The sequence below is a fragment of the Apodemus sylvaticus genome, chromosome 9 (assembly GCF_947179515.1).
Source record: "Apodemus sylvaticus chromosome 9, mApoSyl1.1, whole genome shotgun sequence".
In the NCBI taxonomy this organism is placed as follows: Eukaryota; Metazoa; Chordata; class Mammalia; order Rodentia; family Muridae; genus Apodemus; species Apodemus sylvaticus.
Window position 1 is genome coordinate 58,009,831 of NC_067480.1, and position 18,849 is coordinate 58,028,679.

Genomic DNA, 18,849 nt, shown 5'->3' on the forward strand with positions numbered 1-18,849 from the left:
ATGAGCTATGAAGATAGTACAGCATTTAAAACCATGCGAAGAAGACTGGGGTTCAGATGTGGATTTGAGACCTGAGTGAGGCTTCAGGGGAGAGAGTAAGGATGATTCCCAAGATCAACCTGAGGTCTGCTAGCATGCATTTGCATACATGTGTACCCACCCACATACATATACAACACACTCATGAAAACTGAAAGATAAAAAATACTGGTGGTAATTTAACATGTGTTCACTAAATTTGCTGGATCATTACTATATACTTCTACTTTAAAAGTTCATAATACTCCATGTAAATAATTATTGACTTTGTTGATGGCATACTATAAAATCATGCTTGTTTATCACTCAAGGCAAGAATAGGACCTCACATTTATAGCAACCCTTACAATTTATAAACACTTCATACAAATTAGCCGATTTTGTCCACCCAATACTTTTGTGAGATAATCAGGCCGTTTTCTGTAAAAGAACTGAAACTTATACAGGTTCACATAGTCATTCAATATGGCATTACTACTAGATGGTAGAAATCCGAATTACTAAGAAGTAATCACTATGAGGAGAGTAATCATCTTTGGAAAATAGAGCAGGGTCAAATGAATAATCCAAAAAGAACATAATACTTTTGAGACATTCCATCCAAGAATTAGGAACCATCTTTCATTTAATCAATAAAATCAGTCTATTCTAATTTCTTAAGGATATGTAAATCTAATCAAAAATATTTAAATTCTAAAACAGAAAGTAAATCATGAGAAACACAAATCTGTTTCAACATGCTTTTATCAAGCAACCTAAGTATACAAACCAGTTTCCTAACCAAATAGTGGCAACATGGTTACTCTAGAACTTTTTAGATTATTCATTAAAATATTGTTCAAGTTAGCATTCTGGAAAATATAAGAAACGCATGGTAAGAAGCAAGAGCTTCTAGGGTATCCCAGAAAATCTTTAACCTTCAGACAGCAAAAGCTATAGCCTATGCCATCCACTCTTGGGGAACATAACACATCTCAAAATGCTTCTGAAACAAAATCCACCACCAAAACATTTGTTCCTTCTTCCTCCCCATTTTTGCTACCAGCTTTGATGTAGGCACTCGTCAGTCTCTGTGGAGTCCCTCTGCTTAGTCTCCTTACCTTAGCTCTACATTGAACTGCAGCCCCAGCTCTGCTAGTCTGGGAAGTTACTCAAGCATGGTTTTCTTTATCCTAGTGATGGGTACTAAACCCAAAAGGTTTTATATAGAGATCTCATTCTTTTTCCATTTTTTATTATCTTTAATTTTGTGTACTTGTACAAGTGTGTAGGTTATGTGCATGTGAGTGCAAGTACCTGCACAGGCCAGAGGTTCCAGACTCCCTAGGGCTGGAGATGCAGGCAACTGGGGGTCACCTAACATGGGTGCTAGGAATCAAACCCATCTCCACTAGAAGAGCAGGACATGCTTCTAATCATTGAGCTATCTCTCCAGCCCTAAATTTGATCTAATTCTAAGATAATGGGCATGATCATAATTTTCTTATGGTCTCCTTAACTCAAAAATTTGTAAATAAATAAATAAGTCTAAAAAATATATCCTGATGTCATTGGAGTAAACTGTCTTATACTACTCATTTTGGTAATCTTTCTTTAGCTTATGATTTTTACAATACATTGTAACATTCTATTTAAGTTGGAAGACTATTTTGTAACATCACAAAGTATCTTAAAGTGCTATTAATAAACTATAATTGTACAATTAAAGCATGTTTAATTCTGCAAGCATCCAGATCTGTTATTACACTTTAAAATTAACTCATGAGTTTTCTCCTGACAGTTAATTGTTCTAGCAGTAGCATGCTATTTCTTTACTGGTAGAAATGCTCAGTACTGTATATGCCCATAGCATAAAACTTGTAAGTATACATAGTAAAATTTCCCTTTAAAGAAGTTTTGCTTTTTAGTCTTAGAAATTTTATCTATTTCCTTTAATTGCACATTATAGTCAGATGCAGTTGATTTAATTTAGGTACCACTTCAAAAGTTTTATTGAGTATGGCACAGCCACTACCTCCTTGATGGCTTTATTTAATTACAATATTGAACTTACATCACTTAAAGTAGGAAGAACAATTGATAAGTTTTCTAGGCAACAAGATTCCCCCCCCCCCCAGATGCTCTAAAGAAGGCATTTAGCATGTAAGATTTCTTAGTAAAATTACCTATTTCCAGTGTCTTAAGCAGGGGAATATCTCTACCAATCTTTCTATTTTGCAGTAGATCAAATAAAAGTCACTTATTCAAACAAAACTTAGTCACTAAATGATTTGCCTAACAGTAAGTGTTTATCTATTAACATTAAGTAGTATATTAATAATCTGCTGATTTCTCTCTTGATAGTACTTTCTTATTCATAAGATCTAATTCTAATCTTACATATCCTAAGCACATACTTTTTTAAACAAAAATAAATTTAACCAAAGTTTAGGGATGACCTAATGAAAGTATAATGTAATTTAGAAATCTCATTGAATATAGCAATTCTTGGATCCTTTCTATGTGATTTCTTTACAGCCATAGGATGCCTCCCTGTCTAGTAGCAGATTACAAAGTTAGCCTACTCCTCAGGCATTTCAACACTCTACTCAGAATCCAGACCCTGGGCTGGGGATATATGTAGCTCAGTGGTTGACCAGTCTTGACTAGCACACATAGGCTTCGGTTAGATCCCCAAGGCTGTCTTTGAAAAAAAAAAAAATCCAGACCTAGTCAGTCTTGTTTTTTAAATCTTTCCCGTAAGTAATTATAACATTTGAAGTGCATGAAAACCCTAATTTTCTTTAAATCTCTTACTAGGAACCAAGGTTACATTCTGTGAGAAGAAGCTTTTCTCAGCCTTCATCTGTGGGTTTGAAACCTCGATATTCTCGAAGCCCACACTTTCATCCTAGAAAAGATTTCAGAGCAGAGGATTCAGTTTCCACTCCACCTTCCTGTACTGACTTTGTTAAGTAGACTCTTGGAGAAGTATTTTGTCTAGAAATAGAAAATAACTAGGCCCCTGTGTGGTCTAGTAACAAATGGGTTTGGGGATATGCTTAAGGTTAAATGTTTTTGCCTTTTTTTTTTTTTTTTGAGAGAATTTCTGAAATCTTAGTAGCCAGAACATTGGAGATGCAGAGTTAAATCATGGTTTCCTTATTAACTCCAACATTTAACAATAGAGCTATAAGCCATAGCAAACAAGACAACGACTATCTTACAGATCATCTGGCTGTCTAACAAGCATGATCATCACATATAACCATTTACAAACATCTTTGATGTTTAAATTTTCAGTTTTATACCAGAAGGTTCATATTTTAGACAAATCTATAGTATATATAAAAATCTATAGCATATATAAAAAAATACTTACCAGCAGACTTTTTTGTGTGTATGGTCTAATTTAAGCAAACACCATCTTGTTAGGGAGATGATGTGTATATTCTAGTTTCCACATTATTCTGGTTTCACTACATTTGTGTTCGTGTGTATTTTACATATAGTAAGTGGTTTTGATGAAAACATTTCACACTCTACTTACATTACAAATTTTTACAAACATTGATATTAAAACAATATTTGTGTTATAAAAAAATCCATAAATCTGTCACATTATAACCACTTATTGTATATGGTTACTGTGGCCAAAGTGAAACTATCCTTAAATGTCCTTAAAGATTATCTCTCTGTGGCCCTTTTCTGTCATTTATACATGAAGTAGAATTGTTCATAGGGCATAGCATCTTAGGGATCATAATTCATAATTACATCATGTCAGATTTGATACTGTCAGTATTTTTATCTTTCATTCATTCGGTTCTTTGTGAGGCTTATAGGCTTTTAAAATATTAGAATTTTCCCATAACAGTTTTATTTTTAAAAGGAAAGAAGCTATGATTGCCTGCTGTTATGGAATGAAAGAAATTTCTAAAAATTTAAAAATATGCCACAATAATTAGAATTTTAACATTAAAAAATTACTATCTTTTAAGTCATTGCCTTCTGTTTATCAAATGTTGTGACTTCTGTAAAAAAAAATTACTCCTTTGACAGAAGCTTGGGTTAGTAAAAACAATAAGGTTATATAAATCAGCAATATTTCAATTGACTACATGGAAGTTTATTTTAGACTTTAATGAAATTTGATAGTATAATACTTCTAAGAAATACTAAAATTTCAGTATTTTAAATTTACATCTATTCCCAAGAATACTATTAATACAATTAATACCGTTAACACTGTCATATACTTCTGCTGGGAAAAAGGAGGAATTATAAATTTAAGAAGTTCTTATAATATCAGAAAAAGCAATTCCCAAATAACTTGAATTTTTTTTATTCTGTTTCATAAAGGATGATGAATATACTCAAGGGTGTACATATATTTGGGGTATGTGATCCTAATATTTTGGGGCAAAAATACATATCTGTGAATAAAATGTAATAGTATTGTATATTAGATAGTATATTCATACATTCTAAGGCCATTCCATCTACTTAAAAGTATTTTCTTTTGCTAGAGTTACTTTAAAAGTAACTTGTTATATATAATCTGTTACCAGAGCCCTGGCCAAAATATCATGAAACTATATTTGATGTTCAACTTACCTGTTTTCAGTATGCATTTTAACCCCATATTTATTCAGGCTTATTCCATGAATAACAGGCATTTCTAAAACCTTTATAAATTCCAAGAGTCTGAGAGTAATTGCATTTTGCATTTTAAAAAATTACAGTTTTTGTTACCCAGTTTAGTTCAGGCAATTATGCTGTCTCCTAAAATATACCATACTTCCATTTTCATTCAATTCTGTAAAGTGTGTATATTACTATATTTCTCACTGTAGACTGTAAAGTATTAAATGAACATGAAAATATATTGAGGTAATCCCTCAAAAGATACTATTCTGCTTAAGTTGTGATACCTTGCTCCTATCTTTACAAATGTAACAAAAGTAATTTTGACAACTATAAAACGTCAGTGTTTAAGCTTTCAGTTTCTAAGATCTTTTTATAAGAAATCTTCAACAACCTTACCCTTAGTTTCGGACAGTTCTGAAACAACCACTAGCAGTATCTAAAGGAAATGTCTAATCAGCATAAAAATTACTGCTGAAATGCATCCTCTTTCCTTGGCACTTTGGAGATAGAAAAATAACTTTAAAGTATCCATTAACAATTTGAGATTAGATTTAATACAGTGTGATTTTTGCTAATCAATATTAGGATCTTTGTTTTCAGCACCAAGATAAACACAGCTACAGAGTATATATCCATAACATTTTTAACAAGATATAAAAATATGCAGACAGATTTTTAAAAGATACTAATAAACATAAATTTTTGTGCCCTAAAATTCTAAGTGCTGATTAGCCTAGTAGTGGTCGTATTCTTCAGACTATTGCAAACTGTGAAAACTCCCTTAAATTAAAATAGCATTTACTATCCTGATGTTAAAAGAAAAATGAAAATAAACTCAGCAAAAAACCCATGTTTACAGGGGGTGATTATGCCCATGGCCTGGCTACATATCTAATCTTTACAGAATTTGTTTTTAGACTGTTGAGCTCAGACATACACACCTTTAAATACTTAATATTTAAATGTCTACCTCAACAAAGTTATCAATGATGGTTTCTGATAATTTGGTCTAACCTGACTTGCCCCCTTCTTATTACGTGGTTTTAAGAAGCAAGTTTTCACTATGACTCCTCTCTGTCCATCTGAAATCACAGTGGTTTCCTAATAAATTTACACTGGGCTACAGCTATACATTTATACAGTCTGTTCATGTTAGTTAATAGCTCTCTATATGATTTCCATGAATTACCAAAAAAAAGTATATTCTCTTAGGCTAAGAAACTAATTTATGACATCAGTTACAACCAAAAATATTTTACTCAAAATTTGCTGTGAATTAATTATCTTATAGAGACTGATTTTATGTGCACAATAGCTTAACTAAAAAAAAAAATCCCTTGAGCACTAAGCAACCACTTTTTATATTTTATACTAGGTCAAAACAGTGTCACAATGAATGTTAAAAATGTTTCCTTTGCATCCAAATAAAAATCCTTCAAGTGGCATGAAAATCCAACCAACCATCTTGCATGCAACTAACTATATACATTTTCAGCAACTAACCTAAGTACTTACAAATTTCTTCTATAATAGGAAAGTAAGCTTACTTTAATAGATTCCAATAATGAGTTAAAAATAAACAATGGCTAGCAAGTATAGATCAATGGTAGAATGTTCCCTAGCATGCACAAGACCCTGGTTCAATCTCCAGCATTGAAAAAAAAAAAAAAAAAAAGCCATCCACAATGAAACTAGAACAGAACCTATTACTAAGAATGCTTTTATATAAAACACAGGAGGTTTCTGTAAAATTAGTTTTATAGGAATTTAAATATAAATGCCAATGTATTAATTCTAGTTTACTAAGATTGAAGGTTTGTATGTTATGAAAGCCTTCACATATCCTCTAGTAACTGGCATATAAAGCCGTTCTCTCAACAGACCATTCATGACCTACTGTGCATTTTTTGAAAAACCTAACAGCATCATGCCTTGCTAACCAAGGTCTGTCTACATTCAAATAAGACCCTAAAGAACATATTTTAAACCCAAAATTAAAATGTAGATTTCCTGGCCTTCCTAATTAACAAGGATTTTTAAACATTTTATTTCCTAAAATATATTTTACATGAGAGCTGAGATTTATATAAAGATGGTCTCATCCCATTTCCTTGAAGTGAAACTCGAATCTAACAAAACAGCTATATTCCTATTAAAATGTAAAACTGAATATTCAGTATTTCTTTTTGCAGTTCACAATAGTTACTAGTTTAAAGAGATGAGAATGTATTGACTATGCTATGAAATAAAATTTATCAAGAATTATCCAGTATGTGGCATTAAGATAATGGGTAATAACCATAGCCAAAGGACCTAGTTTCTACAATCATTTTAGGAAAGATGTCATAAGAATAGATGTCATAGAATTTAAACTGTTATTAAGTAAATAAGTTTTATTAATATGTTCATTTGTATTAAACTGTTTGTATGAAATAAAGTTGCATTGTTTGTGGCCTCTAGTAAATTCTCTAGCTTTGTTGCTATAATAGTTAATTAAAATAAACTTGAATATTGATGCTTTTCTAAAGATAAATGTGTAACATATTGAGACAATGTCATTTCAAGGATGCTTATTAGCCTCATTACTTTATGACAAGAAACTTTTCACTTTTAGAAGATGCTTAAACTTCCTCCATATGTGATTCCCTTTTCACCCAAGACACCTTTATAAGACTCTAGGATATACGTAGAATAGTATATACAAGCCAAACATTTACGTGATATGTCATACATTTATTTTAAAGCAATCCTGTTATACACATATAATCTTACCATTTATTAAAGCCTAAACAAAATGCATATATAATATGTATGTGCTTATTGATCTAAGTTTTTTTTAAGAATTATTTATTTATTTTAATATATGTGAGTACACTGACGCTGTCTTCAGACACTCCAGAAGAGGGCATAGGATCCCATTACAGATGGCTGTGAGCCACCATATGGTTGCTGGGAATTGAACTCAGGACCTCTGGAGGCAGCTAGGGCTCTTAACCACTTCACCATCTCTCCAGCTGTGCTTATTGATCTTTAAATAAGTAACTGAACCAGTGAGATGGCTCTCTAGGCAAAGGTGCTTTCTGTGTAAGCCTAGTGACCTGAGTTCAGTCCCGAGCACCATGTAAAGGCAGAAGAGAAGCAGCTTCACAGAGTTTTCTTCTAACATCTACACATGTGCCAAGACATAAATCATATGCACACATACCAAAAGTGAAAATAGTCTACATCGTTAGGAGCTAAATCTTGGCTAAAAAGCTGATACTTAAAGACTTAAAACATCAACATTTTTCAGATTATAAAATCAATTTTTATTTTATAATCACCAGTGCTGAGAATGCTGCGTCATATAAATGCATACTACAAAATGATAGAAGAACGTTTAGGATTGTTTCAGAAATTGTTGGAAAAATCTGATCTAATCTCAAACTGCAGTTCATTTAACTTTTTTTTAAAAATTAAACTGTAGTCAGTAACTCAAGCAGCAAGTTTTATTCTTACTTTATTTTTATATGTTGCTTTACTTTTCTGTGCTGTAACAAGACACCATGACCAAGGCAACTTATAAAAGCAAGTATTTGCTTGGGCTTACTATTCCAGAGGGTTAGATGGCGGAGTTAAGTGTGGGGCAGCAGCTGAAAGCTTACCTCTTGATCCACAAGCAAGAGGCAGACAACACACTGGGAATGGCAAGAGATTTTTGACATAGTTCCTCCAACAAACCCACATCCTCTAATCCTTCCTAAAGGATCCCACCAACATGAGCACCATTCTCATTCAAACACTAAAGATTTACTTGTTTTTTATCCTTATAATAAATTTTACCACATGTATATATATGCAACAGGTGCATGTGTGAAGCCAGTGGAGGCCAGAAAAGAGCATCAGATCCCCTAGAATTGAAGTTGCAGCCTGTTGAGAGCTGCATGTGTGCCGAGAATCACGTGCAGAGCCCCTGTAGGAGTAGTGACGTTCTACTCCAGCACTCCTCTATTATTACTTTCTCACACTAGCATAGACAGTAACTAGTTGTATAGCATCATCTTCACTCTGCCCTTGTGCTTTCTCATTCGTTCCCTCCCCATTACCCCCCCTTGCCCCTTTCCATCCAGCAAGTTCCCTTCCTTTCCCTCATTAACCAGCTTCTGCTTTCTTACCACAAGTACTCCATAACTTTATTTCCTGTCTTCCTTAAATCCCTTCTTTCCCTCTTTTCCCTCTCTTTGTACTTCAATTTATTAATCAAATTCTCTGGTCTAGTACAACCAAATAATATACAGAATGAATTTTTTTGTTGTTGTTTTTTTGATTTGGTTTTTTTCGAGACAGGGTTTCTCTGTATAGCCCTGGCTGTCGTGGAACTCACTCTGTAGACCAGACTGGCCTCAAACTCAGAAATCCGCCTGCCTCTGCCTCCCAGACTGCTGGGATTACAGGTGTGCGCCACCACTGCCCGGACAGAATTGATTCTTAAGAGCTAAAGAATGATTGCTGGAAAATATTAAGGTTTTTTTTCCCATATTTAAAGCATTATATTCCCATAAGCACAAAAAAACTGAATAGTAAAAACAGCAATTCCTAACATACAAGAATTTTGCCTCTGAGCCCTGGTGTTTCAATGTTCTGGTTTGCTTTCTGTTGCTGTGATAGAACACCATAACCAAAAAACAACTTAAAGAATTTGCTTTGACTTCCCGTCCCGCAGGATAGGAAAAAGTCCTTTATGGCAGGGAGGACTAGCAGCAGGTGGTAGGCTTAGCAGAACAGGAAGCCTGAGAGCTCACTTCTTCAGACACAAGCATAAGGCAGAGCAAACAGTAAGTAGGGAAAAGAAACATAATACTAAAGCCACCTCAACACACTCTTCCAACAAAGCTCTACCAACCCAGCCCCCAAACAGCACTACCAACTAGGAACCAAGTGTTCACTACCCAAGCCTATGGGGGGGGGCACATTTCTCACCCAACCCACCAAATTTGGCAGCCTTTGTTGGCATTGCAGGGCATGCCGGGTACCTGAAAAGCAGACTGGGTGTTTTGTGTGTACAGAAGCAAGGCTGCAATGCGGCCATGCAGTGAGAACAGGTGAGTACTACTGGAGGCACTTGCACTCTTCACACAGTCAGTGACATCTTGGTTGTGTGATCAGAAACCTTTTACTGTTAACAGAGCTTTTGCTTTTTCACAAGTAGTTATGTGACCCACTAAGTTGTGGGTTAGAGGGTTTGTAACACTTTTCGGAAAACAATAAAGAAAAATGTTTAAAAAAAAAAAAAGCCATAGGCTATACAGTTCCTAACCATCGATTAAACTTGCATCAAAATATAAGCAGGTTTAATATACAAAAGTAATCAGTATATCACATTTCATGAAAAAGGTGTTTTGCAAGTTTTTGTTGGTACTTTCATAATCTGCCAAACTCCCCTTGGCTTCAAACACTAATAATGTATTTCAGTTAAGTAAAGGTTCTTCAGTACTTTCCATCTCAGATATTTGGATCCAGTTATACTCCTCCACAATATTTATGACTGGTGTTTGTGCTCAGCGGGAGCCCTTTGAGTCTATGTACTGCTGTTTTACAAACTATAATCCTATGCAAATTAGTCTTCTGTGCCTTCATTTCTTTCTAGCTTACATCAGTGGGCAAAGAGGAAAACACAAAGGAGCTATTGGTTTTCTCCCATCATCATCTTGCTGGACTAACAAACTTTTTTTTTTTGAGACAGGGTCTCAGTATGTAATCTTAGCTGGCCCTGGTTACATAGACCAGGCAGGATAACCTCAAATTTACAGAGATTCCTCTGCCTCTACCTCCAGAGTTCTGTGATTAAAGGTGTGTACCACCATGCCCAACCAAGGGTTGGGAAGGGATGGCTACTGAGAGGACTTACTCACCCAAGTATATTTGACTGAAAGTTGAGTTATTTTAACACAGGCTTGAATGGAAAAAGAAAATTTAAAGTCACAAAACTTGTCTGCTACAAATGCTTACTATGTATAAAGCATTAAAGATTCAGATGCTCACAGTTACTGAGTTCTTCACTTCTCATTGTATGGTTGTCCTAAACTCCTAAGCAGAATTTTTTATGTAGTTTTCAATGTTAGCTTTTTCTACTTTTAGGCTGTGTAGTTCGATCATACAAAGTTCACAACTGATACATTGGTGCATTGCTCCTTTTATATTCTGTCCCTTGTGTTCTTACTAAGAGGTTTTACCTCAGCTTGAACAGTCTATTACATAGTGCTGTTCCAGCTGTCTTATTTAATCTTGTCTCTTCAGAGGTTATAAAAGTTTATACTATTACAGTTTCTCATTTGTATTTATAATCTTAAAGGTTCTCTACCTTAGGTTTTCTTTTACTTTGCCCTTTTTATTTTCTTACCCATTTTCTGGGTTGAGTTTTCTTCCACTTTTTCATCTGGCTAGAAATATTCTCTTTGTATTATTTTGCTGATTAGCTTCAAATAAGCTTGTGGACTATGTGTGAATAGCTATAGATTTTAACCAATAGAGGCTTCTAGACTAGTTCAAAGGAAACTAAACTACTTAAATTGTCTTATTTAATTGTCCGAGCTTAAGTACCTCTTTAAAAATATTTTCATCAGGCAATGGCCAGGCCTGTTGGTACATGCCTCTAATTCCAGCCCTTGGGAGACAAACAGGAAGGCCAGGCTGATCTAAATAGTGAATACCAAGACAGTCAAGGCTAAAAAATGAGACCATTGGGGGTGGGAAGGGAGGGACCTAATTTAAGAAAATAAAAATAAGAAATTTGTTGTGTTTCAATTAAATTAGTGAATTAAGAGCATGCTATTCCAATCTGTAACTTGAAAGTCATCCTCATGTTCGATATCAGTGATTCTCAACTGACAAAGGCTGCGATCTACTCAAGTAAGAGTAAGATGACTGTTCCATCTCCCCACACTGTACCGAGAAAGGTGGCATCTTCTATTTCCAGTGCTTCCTAGTGCTTCCCCCCAGTCAGCCACCCGAGGCTTTCATGCCTCTGCAAAACTCAACATCCTTAATAACTCAGGGCAGAACTCATTTGGAGCTTCAGTTTTCTACTTGCAGCTGGCAAACTTTCCTGAAATATCCTCACATCTCACAACCTCCTAGATATTTCAATCCATAATATCTGCTGCAAACTGTTCAGTTTATTAAGGATGAAATGTGTATCCTATTGCCTGGTAAGTTTGATGACAATCCAGGTGGCTAAGCCTCCCAATAGCATCTTGTACACAGAAGCAGCAAAGGGGTCCCAGTTACCAAAGCCACAGTGTAGTCCTGTCCTTCATCATGAAACTTGGAGCACAATCCTAAACAGTGCTTCAGTGATGGTCAGCTCTTTCCTGTTAGATTGTTCCTTGAATTCAAAGGTATAATTTTGGGTAGCCCAAGACTACAAAGAATTTAAGAAAAATAAACCAATTTCACTTTTACATTGGTTAGTTACTTCCCATCTGCTAAAAACAGTTATTGGCAGTTTAAGCTGGGGCTTTGCTGCTATCTTCAGAAATAAGACACACAATATAGATGTTTAAAATGTGAGTAATCAACTTTAATGTGATTGTCACTGTTCCAGCTCTTAAATATTAACCAAATCACTATGTTCCTTGGTAGGAGCTCACCACTCCTGGGGCTGAGAAGACTCAGTAAGTGCATACTTACCCTTGCTTAACTTCAAGCCTGACAGTTCAAGTTCTGATCCATAGATCCCAGAGGAAAGTAATACAAGTACCTAGAATGCCAGCAGGCTCTGAAGAAAGCAATGGCTAAAAACAGGAGAGTCTCCAGAAAATGTGAAGGCCAGCTAACCTGGCTTAGTCAGTAGTCAAAAGACTGACTCAAACAAGGTACAAAGGTAAAGACACATACCTTCCCCCACCCACCTCTGACCTCTACCCACGTCTACACCTATTAATAGAAACACACCCATCCATTCTTCCACTCCCTGCCCCACTCTTGCTCTCACTCTCATTCTAACACACACAAAAATATATAAACTTTAAAACAAAACTTTAAGTTCACCAGTCCCATCCAAAGCTCCAGCAGAGAGGACAGGATCAGCTGTGCATGCTCAAAATTTTAGGGGAGAGTTGAAGGCTTTCTTCTACAATTTCTGCTCCTGGGTACCCCAGTCTGACCTTAGTTCCTCCCCGACTCACAAACTGGTAAAAACTTTACTGCAAAAAACATGTTCTGTTTCTAAATACTAGGGTAAGACAAGGTATGAACCCACCCAAGTTTATAACACTCTGAGCTACCACAAGAATTTCTTCAGACAATGGGAAATTGCTATGAGAAAGCAATTAAAAATTATCATAAAGCATCAGTGTTCACTAGTCACATCTAAGAGCCTTCCTCCATAACTCAGGGTAACACCAATGCAATACATTGCCACTACATACTGGGTAGATAAAGGCAGAGCAGTCAGCTCCGTGAAGCCAGCCCTACTCTAATCTTCATAATCTCACCACTCCTGCTTCATGAGTCATCCTTTTGTGATGCCTGCAAGATGATCAACTAATCACCACTCCAGTATCAGAACTTCTAAGGCTAAAGAACTCTACTGCAATTATAGTTAGAACCTTCACCAAAACAGAACCCATCAAATAAGTTTGTGCTCTAGGGCCCAACTTCCAGCCAATTAACACACTCTGGCATCAGCTTCATAGTCTGCCTGTTTGCACTTATTAAAGCTCATAGCTTATAAAATGACTGAGGTTTTGGTGCAATCAGAGACTACTTGCTGCTTTTACAGCTACAGGTTTTTCCTTTTGTTTGGTTTTGGGGTTTTCTTGAGACAGGGTTTGTATGTAGAGACCTGGCTGTCCTGGAACTCAATCTGTAGACCAGGATGGCCTTGAACTCAGAAATTCACCTGCCTCTGCCCCCAGAGTGCTGGGATTAAGGGCGTGCACCACCACTGCCCGGCAGGTTTTTCCAATTTTTAAAGTGCCTAATCAGTTTGTATGTAGAATATTCCTCACAGTACATAAACAGAAATACTATTTAACACGAACATTACCTACTGCTTCTTACATGACTTTGTAGACAGAGGACAGAAGTCTGAAGAGGTGAGACCTGTTATTTGTTTGGCAGTACTGAGGACTGACCCTGGGGCCTCCATGCTCGGTAAGTGCTGCTCCCTAAGCTCTAGGTCCACCCCATTCTCATAGTTTCCTAATGTGAAGCCCTTAAAAACCTGATCTGGGCTATGCTGTCACTTGCTGTAATACTACCTCCAAAAGTAAGGATGACAAAGGTATGGGGTGGGGGGACCTCACATCAAAAGGTTCTAAAAGATGCCACATAAAGTACTAACATTTCTGTAATAGGTAATCTTACAAACCTCCACATTAAGCACCCCCCATCCCTCACCTTACCTCCAGGTAAATGTAACTCTCCACTTGGCAATTCTGAACTGCTATATCAAGCCAAACACAAATGCCAAAAGGTTGTCTTACCTACTGAGCCTATTACAGAAATCTGACCATATCACCACAGGAGGATCCAATTTACCACACTCTTCCACTCTGAATGCCCTGGCTGCTAGAATTAAGCCATCTCTTTTCTAGTCTCCCATCTCCTCATGTCTAATAGCAGCTAGTTAAATGCCTTAACAGATAACAAGCTGCAAAAACTCCAACTGCAAGCAGATCTCCACAGGGACCTAAGGATCACCTATGGAAGATACTGTGGGTCCATGGCACAAACTAAAACACTGCAATAAGGGCTCACCAGAGAGGTTAGAATCTCACTGCTTTTCTAGATATCTTACTTTCTAGGGACCACACTACTTGCATCACTACACAGCCCTGAGACTGCCCTACACCCCAATAGTTTACCCTCTAGTCCCAGCAGGTAAGTAGAGAATGCCATATGGAGGCCTAGGATGATCTAAGGCACAAAATGATATAAGGAGTCCAAAGGAAAGCTTGTGGAAATGGTCCTTCACCTTACCATGCTGTGTTCCCTAGCAACCTACAATCTGTCACTTTGATAATAGAAACTAGAAATGAATTGTGGCACTTAGAGTAAGTCTGGAGAAACTTCCAGCACAATTGTTTTACTTCATGATGAGCTCTTTCTGCTTAATACCATACTTAAAAATGTATATTCCAAAGGAAGCTCATTTTAAACTGTGGCCTAGCTGTCCCATTAATTTGAGACATAAGGCTGACTTACTGTATTCTAATGACTGCACTAATTGTTACTGTAACATCTTCTCTGGGTATTCTTTAATGGAGCCTTGGAGAGAGCCCTGAATCCCAGACAGTCCTGAACACTGATCATTTTCTCCCTTCAACATTACCATCAATAAGTGTAACGGCACAGAGGTAAAGAAGGTACTTAACAATCACACTTTAATAACAAGTTAAAAGACAGGCATGGTGGCACACCCTGTAATCCCAACACCTGAAAGGTAGAGGCAGGAGACTGATGGTAACAAACTACATAGTGAAAGCTTGTCTCAAAGAGAAATAATCAACAAAAACTATTCTGACATAAATCTACTAATTACAATATTATATCATTCCTATATTATGTATCCTGAATGACCAAAAATAATCATGAGGTAAATTATGTATGTGGATAAGAAATAATACACAGAGTACAACCCTTTTGAGGGCTTTATAGATGAACATGTAACCGTTACTAAACTTTATTATCTGTAATACACAGTGTACCTCAAGAGCTTTATAGTTTACCATAGAAACAAACCTGTCACATTTACTTATTACCTATTGTACTTGCCGTTAATTTGAGACATAAGGCTGACTTACTGTATTCTAATGACTGCACTAATTGTTACTGTAACATCTTCTCTGGGTATTCTTTAATGGTGCCTTGGAGAGAGCCCTGAATCCCAGACAGTCCTGAACACTGATCATTTTCTCCCTTCAACATTCAAATTACTAAAATTACCTTTAGGAGTTTTAAAACTAGAATTCTAGTGACTTTGTGTTGTTAAAATATCAGTGTTTCCAAAGTTATCCTTTGGAAAAACAGTACAATTCTAAAATTCTGTGAATGAAGACAGCTGAAAGGACACTCTTAAGGAGCTGAACGTGTGAGAGCAGAGCCATCTACTGGATGGAGTGTAGTATTACAAAGCACAAGTGCTGGGCTGACACCACAACTGCAGCAACTTAGAAAATGAGATAACAGGAGACTCTGGTGTTTAACAAAGTAGGGCTGACCTGTAAAAACAGGGCAGGGACTTCCAACCCTAGTTTCAGTTGAAGAAAGGGCTGTGTTAAATTATCCCGAGGAGCAAAAGCCCTGAGAGGTAGTTTGGACCTTGGGTTGGGAGAAGGTGCAATGAGAAGGAACAGTGTCAGCATCTTGGTCCTGTCCTCAACCATCCTCTTGAGACAATGGTGAACCTTGTTAGGTGGTTCGCCACCCTAACCAGTCGCCACCTGAGACAGTGGGTTAATGGCACTGAGAAATAAAAACAGTGGGTTAATGGCACTGGGGTAGGGACCTGAATTGTTCTGTTCTTAAGGACATAGTTCATGTGCTCATTTGATACATACTCTTAAACATGACTTTACTGAAAAATGCAAAAAGAATACATTTGATCTTTTACCATCAGCCAGTAGGAGTTGAGTTCCTAGGTCCTGTGGGCTTTCACTAGCCGAGTCCTGGATTGGTCCAGTCTCGGAAACAAAAGCCCAGTGTCAGGTCCCAACTTTCTCCCTTCAAAGGGGCATGGGTGTCCATAGAATCGAGGTAGGAAGTAGAGATCTCCAAGGCCTCTCTCTGTGGTAGAGACTCCCAGTCTTGACAGCAGCTTATCTGCTAAGTTTGGAGTAACAGGCTGAAGCAAAGTTCCAAACACTCTCAAGCACTCCAAGGCCACATGAAGCACGGTACCCAGCCAAGGAGCATCCTCAGGGCTCTCCCAGGTCAATTTCCATGGTGCGTGCCTTTGGACGAAACCATTAGTTTGCCGAACACAGCTGGATATCGCCTCCAGAGCCTTATAGATCTGAAAGTCATTATAATAGCCCGCTACCAGTTTGGGTAAAGTGGCCACTGCACTTACAAGCACATAATCTTCGGCCTGCACACGAACTGACGGCCCCGTTAATCCTGGCTCACTGGGGAAACAGGCATCACAGAAAGATGGGTAGGTCCCAGAAGGATTTATTCTGTAGGCAGTGCACCGGTTTAAAAGCCCTCCTAAGGCATCTGCCAGCTCGGAGTCCAGCAATTTAACCACCTTTTCATCATAGTAATCGCAGTCCCAATTGGGAACGCCCTGCCGTAGGAGAAAGTATCGAAAGCCATCCACGGTATAGCGATCAAGGCAAGTCCTGGGATCCACCACGTTGCCCAGGCTCTTGGACATTTTTTGGCCACTCACAGTCCAGTGCGAGTGGACATAGATGCGATGTGGTGGCCTCAATCCTGCCCCTAGGAGAAGGGCAGGCCAATAAATGGCATGAAATTTGAGAATGTCCTTACCTATGATATGAGATGTGGCTGGCCACCAAGACTTGAAATCTGCATCTGGGTAGCCAACAACAGTGAGGTAGTTGACCAGGGCATCTAGCCACACATAGATGGTCTGCGAGTCGTCCCCGGGAACTGGAATGCCCCAGTGCAGATGACTACTCCTTCGAGAAACGGACAAATCAGGCAGCTCCTCTTCCAGCCACTGAAGAACTGCCTGGTGGAACGGTTCCGGTGTGATTGCCTGAGGATTGTTTTGAAGCCATCGCTGGAGCGGTTCTCGAAATTGAGAAAGCTTGAAAATGTAATTTTCTTCCTTGGTCCAGGAGACGGGATGTCCGCTCTCGAGAGACACAGGACACGGATCCCCGGACGGACCCACCTGCCGAGTGACCTTGGCCTCGGGCAGGAAGCACTCGTCCGAGGCGCAATACCACCCTTCATAGATCCCTTTGTACAGCAGACCTCGGGCCTCCAGCACACCCCAGAAGTGCTGCACCGCTAAACGGTGCCGAGCCTCCGTGGTGCGTATGAAGTCGGTGGAGGAGATGGCAGCCTCCCGGAAAAGCTGCAAGAACTGGGCAGACACTCGATCGCACAGCTCGATCGGGGCCAAGCCCGCGGTGGCTGCCGCCTGCTGGATCTTCAGGCCGTGCTCGTCCGTGCCGGTGGAAAACCTCGTGGACGCAGTGCCGGGAACTCGGAGACGACGGTGGCGGCACAGGGCGTCGGCTAGCAGCGCCGAGTACAGGTGCCCGATGTGCGGCGCGGCGTTCACGTAGAAGATAGGTGTAGTGAAGTAGGCCCGCGCTTCCCCAGCGTCGCCACTAGCGCTCGGCGAGTACGAACCGTAGCGGCGACAACCGCGGCCGGCCCGGGTGCGCGTCAGCACCCAAACAGCACACCGCCGCAGCATGGTGCCAGCCGGCCCAGGTCTGGAGGCGGTGTTCCCGAGCACGTGAGAAGGCGCGTGCGCAGCTGGACCGTAACGCAGCTTCCGGCACGGAAGCCAATGAACGACGAGCAGTGATTCCTGAGGCCCCGCCCACGACACTCACCCCACCCACCCACCCCCTCCGCGGGCTTCCTGCTGCGCGCAGGGGCCGCTGGCCCGCGGGAGTTTTTGAGTAGTTGGCTAGTGTGTTCCGTGTCAGGGCAGTTGGTGAAAGAAGAACGTATCCCGTGTTTTGTGCAGTTTTATTCGTTTGGATCTCTTCTGGATCTGAACTGAACCGATCCGTTCTGGATTGACCTTGTTGGCAAAATTTTTATATTGAGGTATTTTCCCAAACTCATTAACAGTCATGTGGCAGGACACAAATCCGGCCTCTTTGTATCCCCTAGTCAACATATGAAAAACCGTTTAAAGTTTATCTCAGAAAAGGACAATAATTTCATAAAGCACTTTAAGGAAGGATAAGCACTGGGAGAAAAGGGAATAATGTATCTGAATATTTTGCTGAGCCTTAAGGGTTGATTTGAGAACTCATCCAGGGACTGGAGTGCAGAATCACAGATGTGCAGATAAGGAAAAGTTAACTTTCAGCTTTATCGTATCAAACCAGTCACAATTTTCCCCTCTCAGAGTCTTGATATTCTTCCAAGACTGAGCTTTTAGTATGGAATCCTAATTTTTACCAGGAGAGAATTTAGAAATCCAAAATTGTATTATTAGTGCTTGGCTCACAGCATATTTTCTCATCCACAACTGGCCTC

General features: G+C 38.6%; 2 protein-coding genes across 2 annotated transcripts in view; one reads left to right on the plus strand and one right to left on the minus strand.

The window, feature by feature from the left end:
• Window positions 1-2,997, plus strand: part of Boll (boule homolog, RNA binding protein) — a 119,671-nt gene extending 116,674 nt beyond the window's left edge. Inside the window, exon 11 of the mRNA XM_052193483.1 lies at window positions 2,839-2,997. Coding sequence (XP_052049443.1) covers window positions 2,839-2,997 — 159 coding nt within the window. The remainder of the gene's footprint in view (window positions 1-2,838) is intronic.
• Window positions 2,998-15,018: 12,021 nt separating this feature from the next.
• On the minus strand, window positions 15,019-18,086 carry Mars2 (methionyl-tRNA synthetase 2, mitochondrial). Its single transcript, XM_052192927.1, has one exon. The coding sequence runs from the start codon at window positions 18,047-18,049 to the stop codon at window positions 16,289-16,291; it is 1,761 nt and encodes a 586-aa protein (XP_052048887.1). The 5' UTR covers window positions 18,050-18,086; the 3' UTR covers window positions 15,019-16,288.
• Between the last annotated feature and the right edge of the window lie 763 nt (window positions 18,087-18,849).

Bases quoted from the DNA above. Each gene is read 5' to 3' on its own strand.
- Mars2 (XM_052192927.1), bottom strand. From the start codon at position 18,049: ATGCTGCGGCGGTGTGCTGTTTGGGTGCTGACGCGCACCCGGGCCGGC.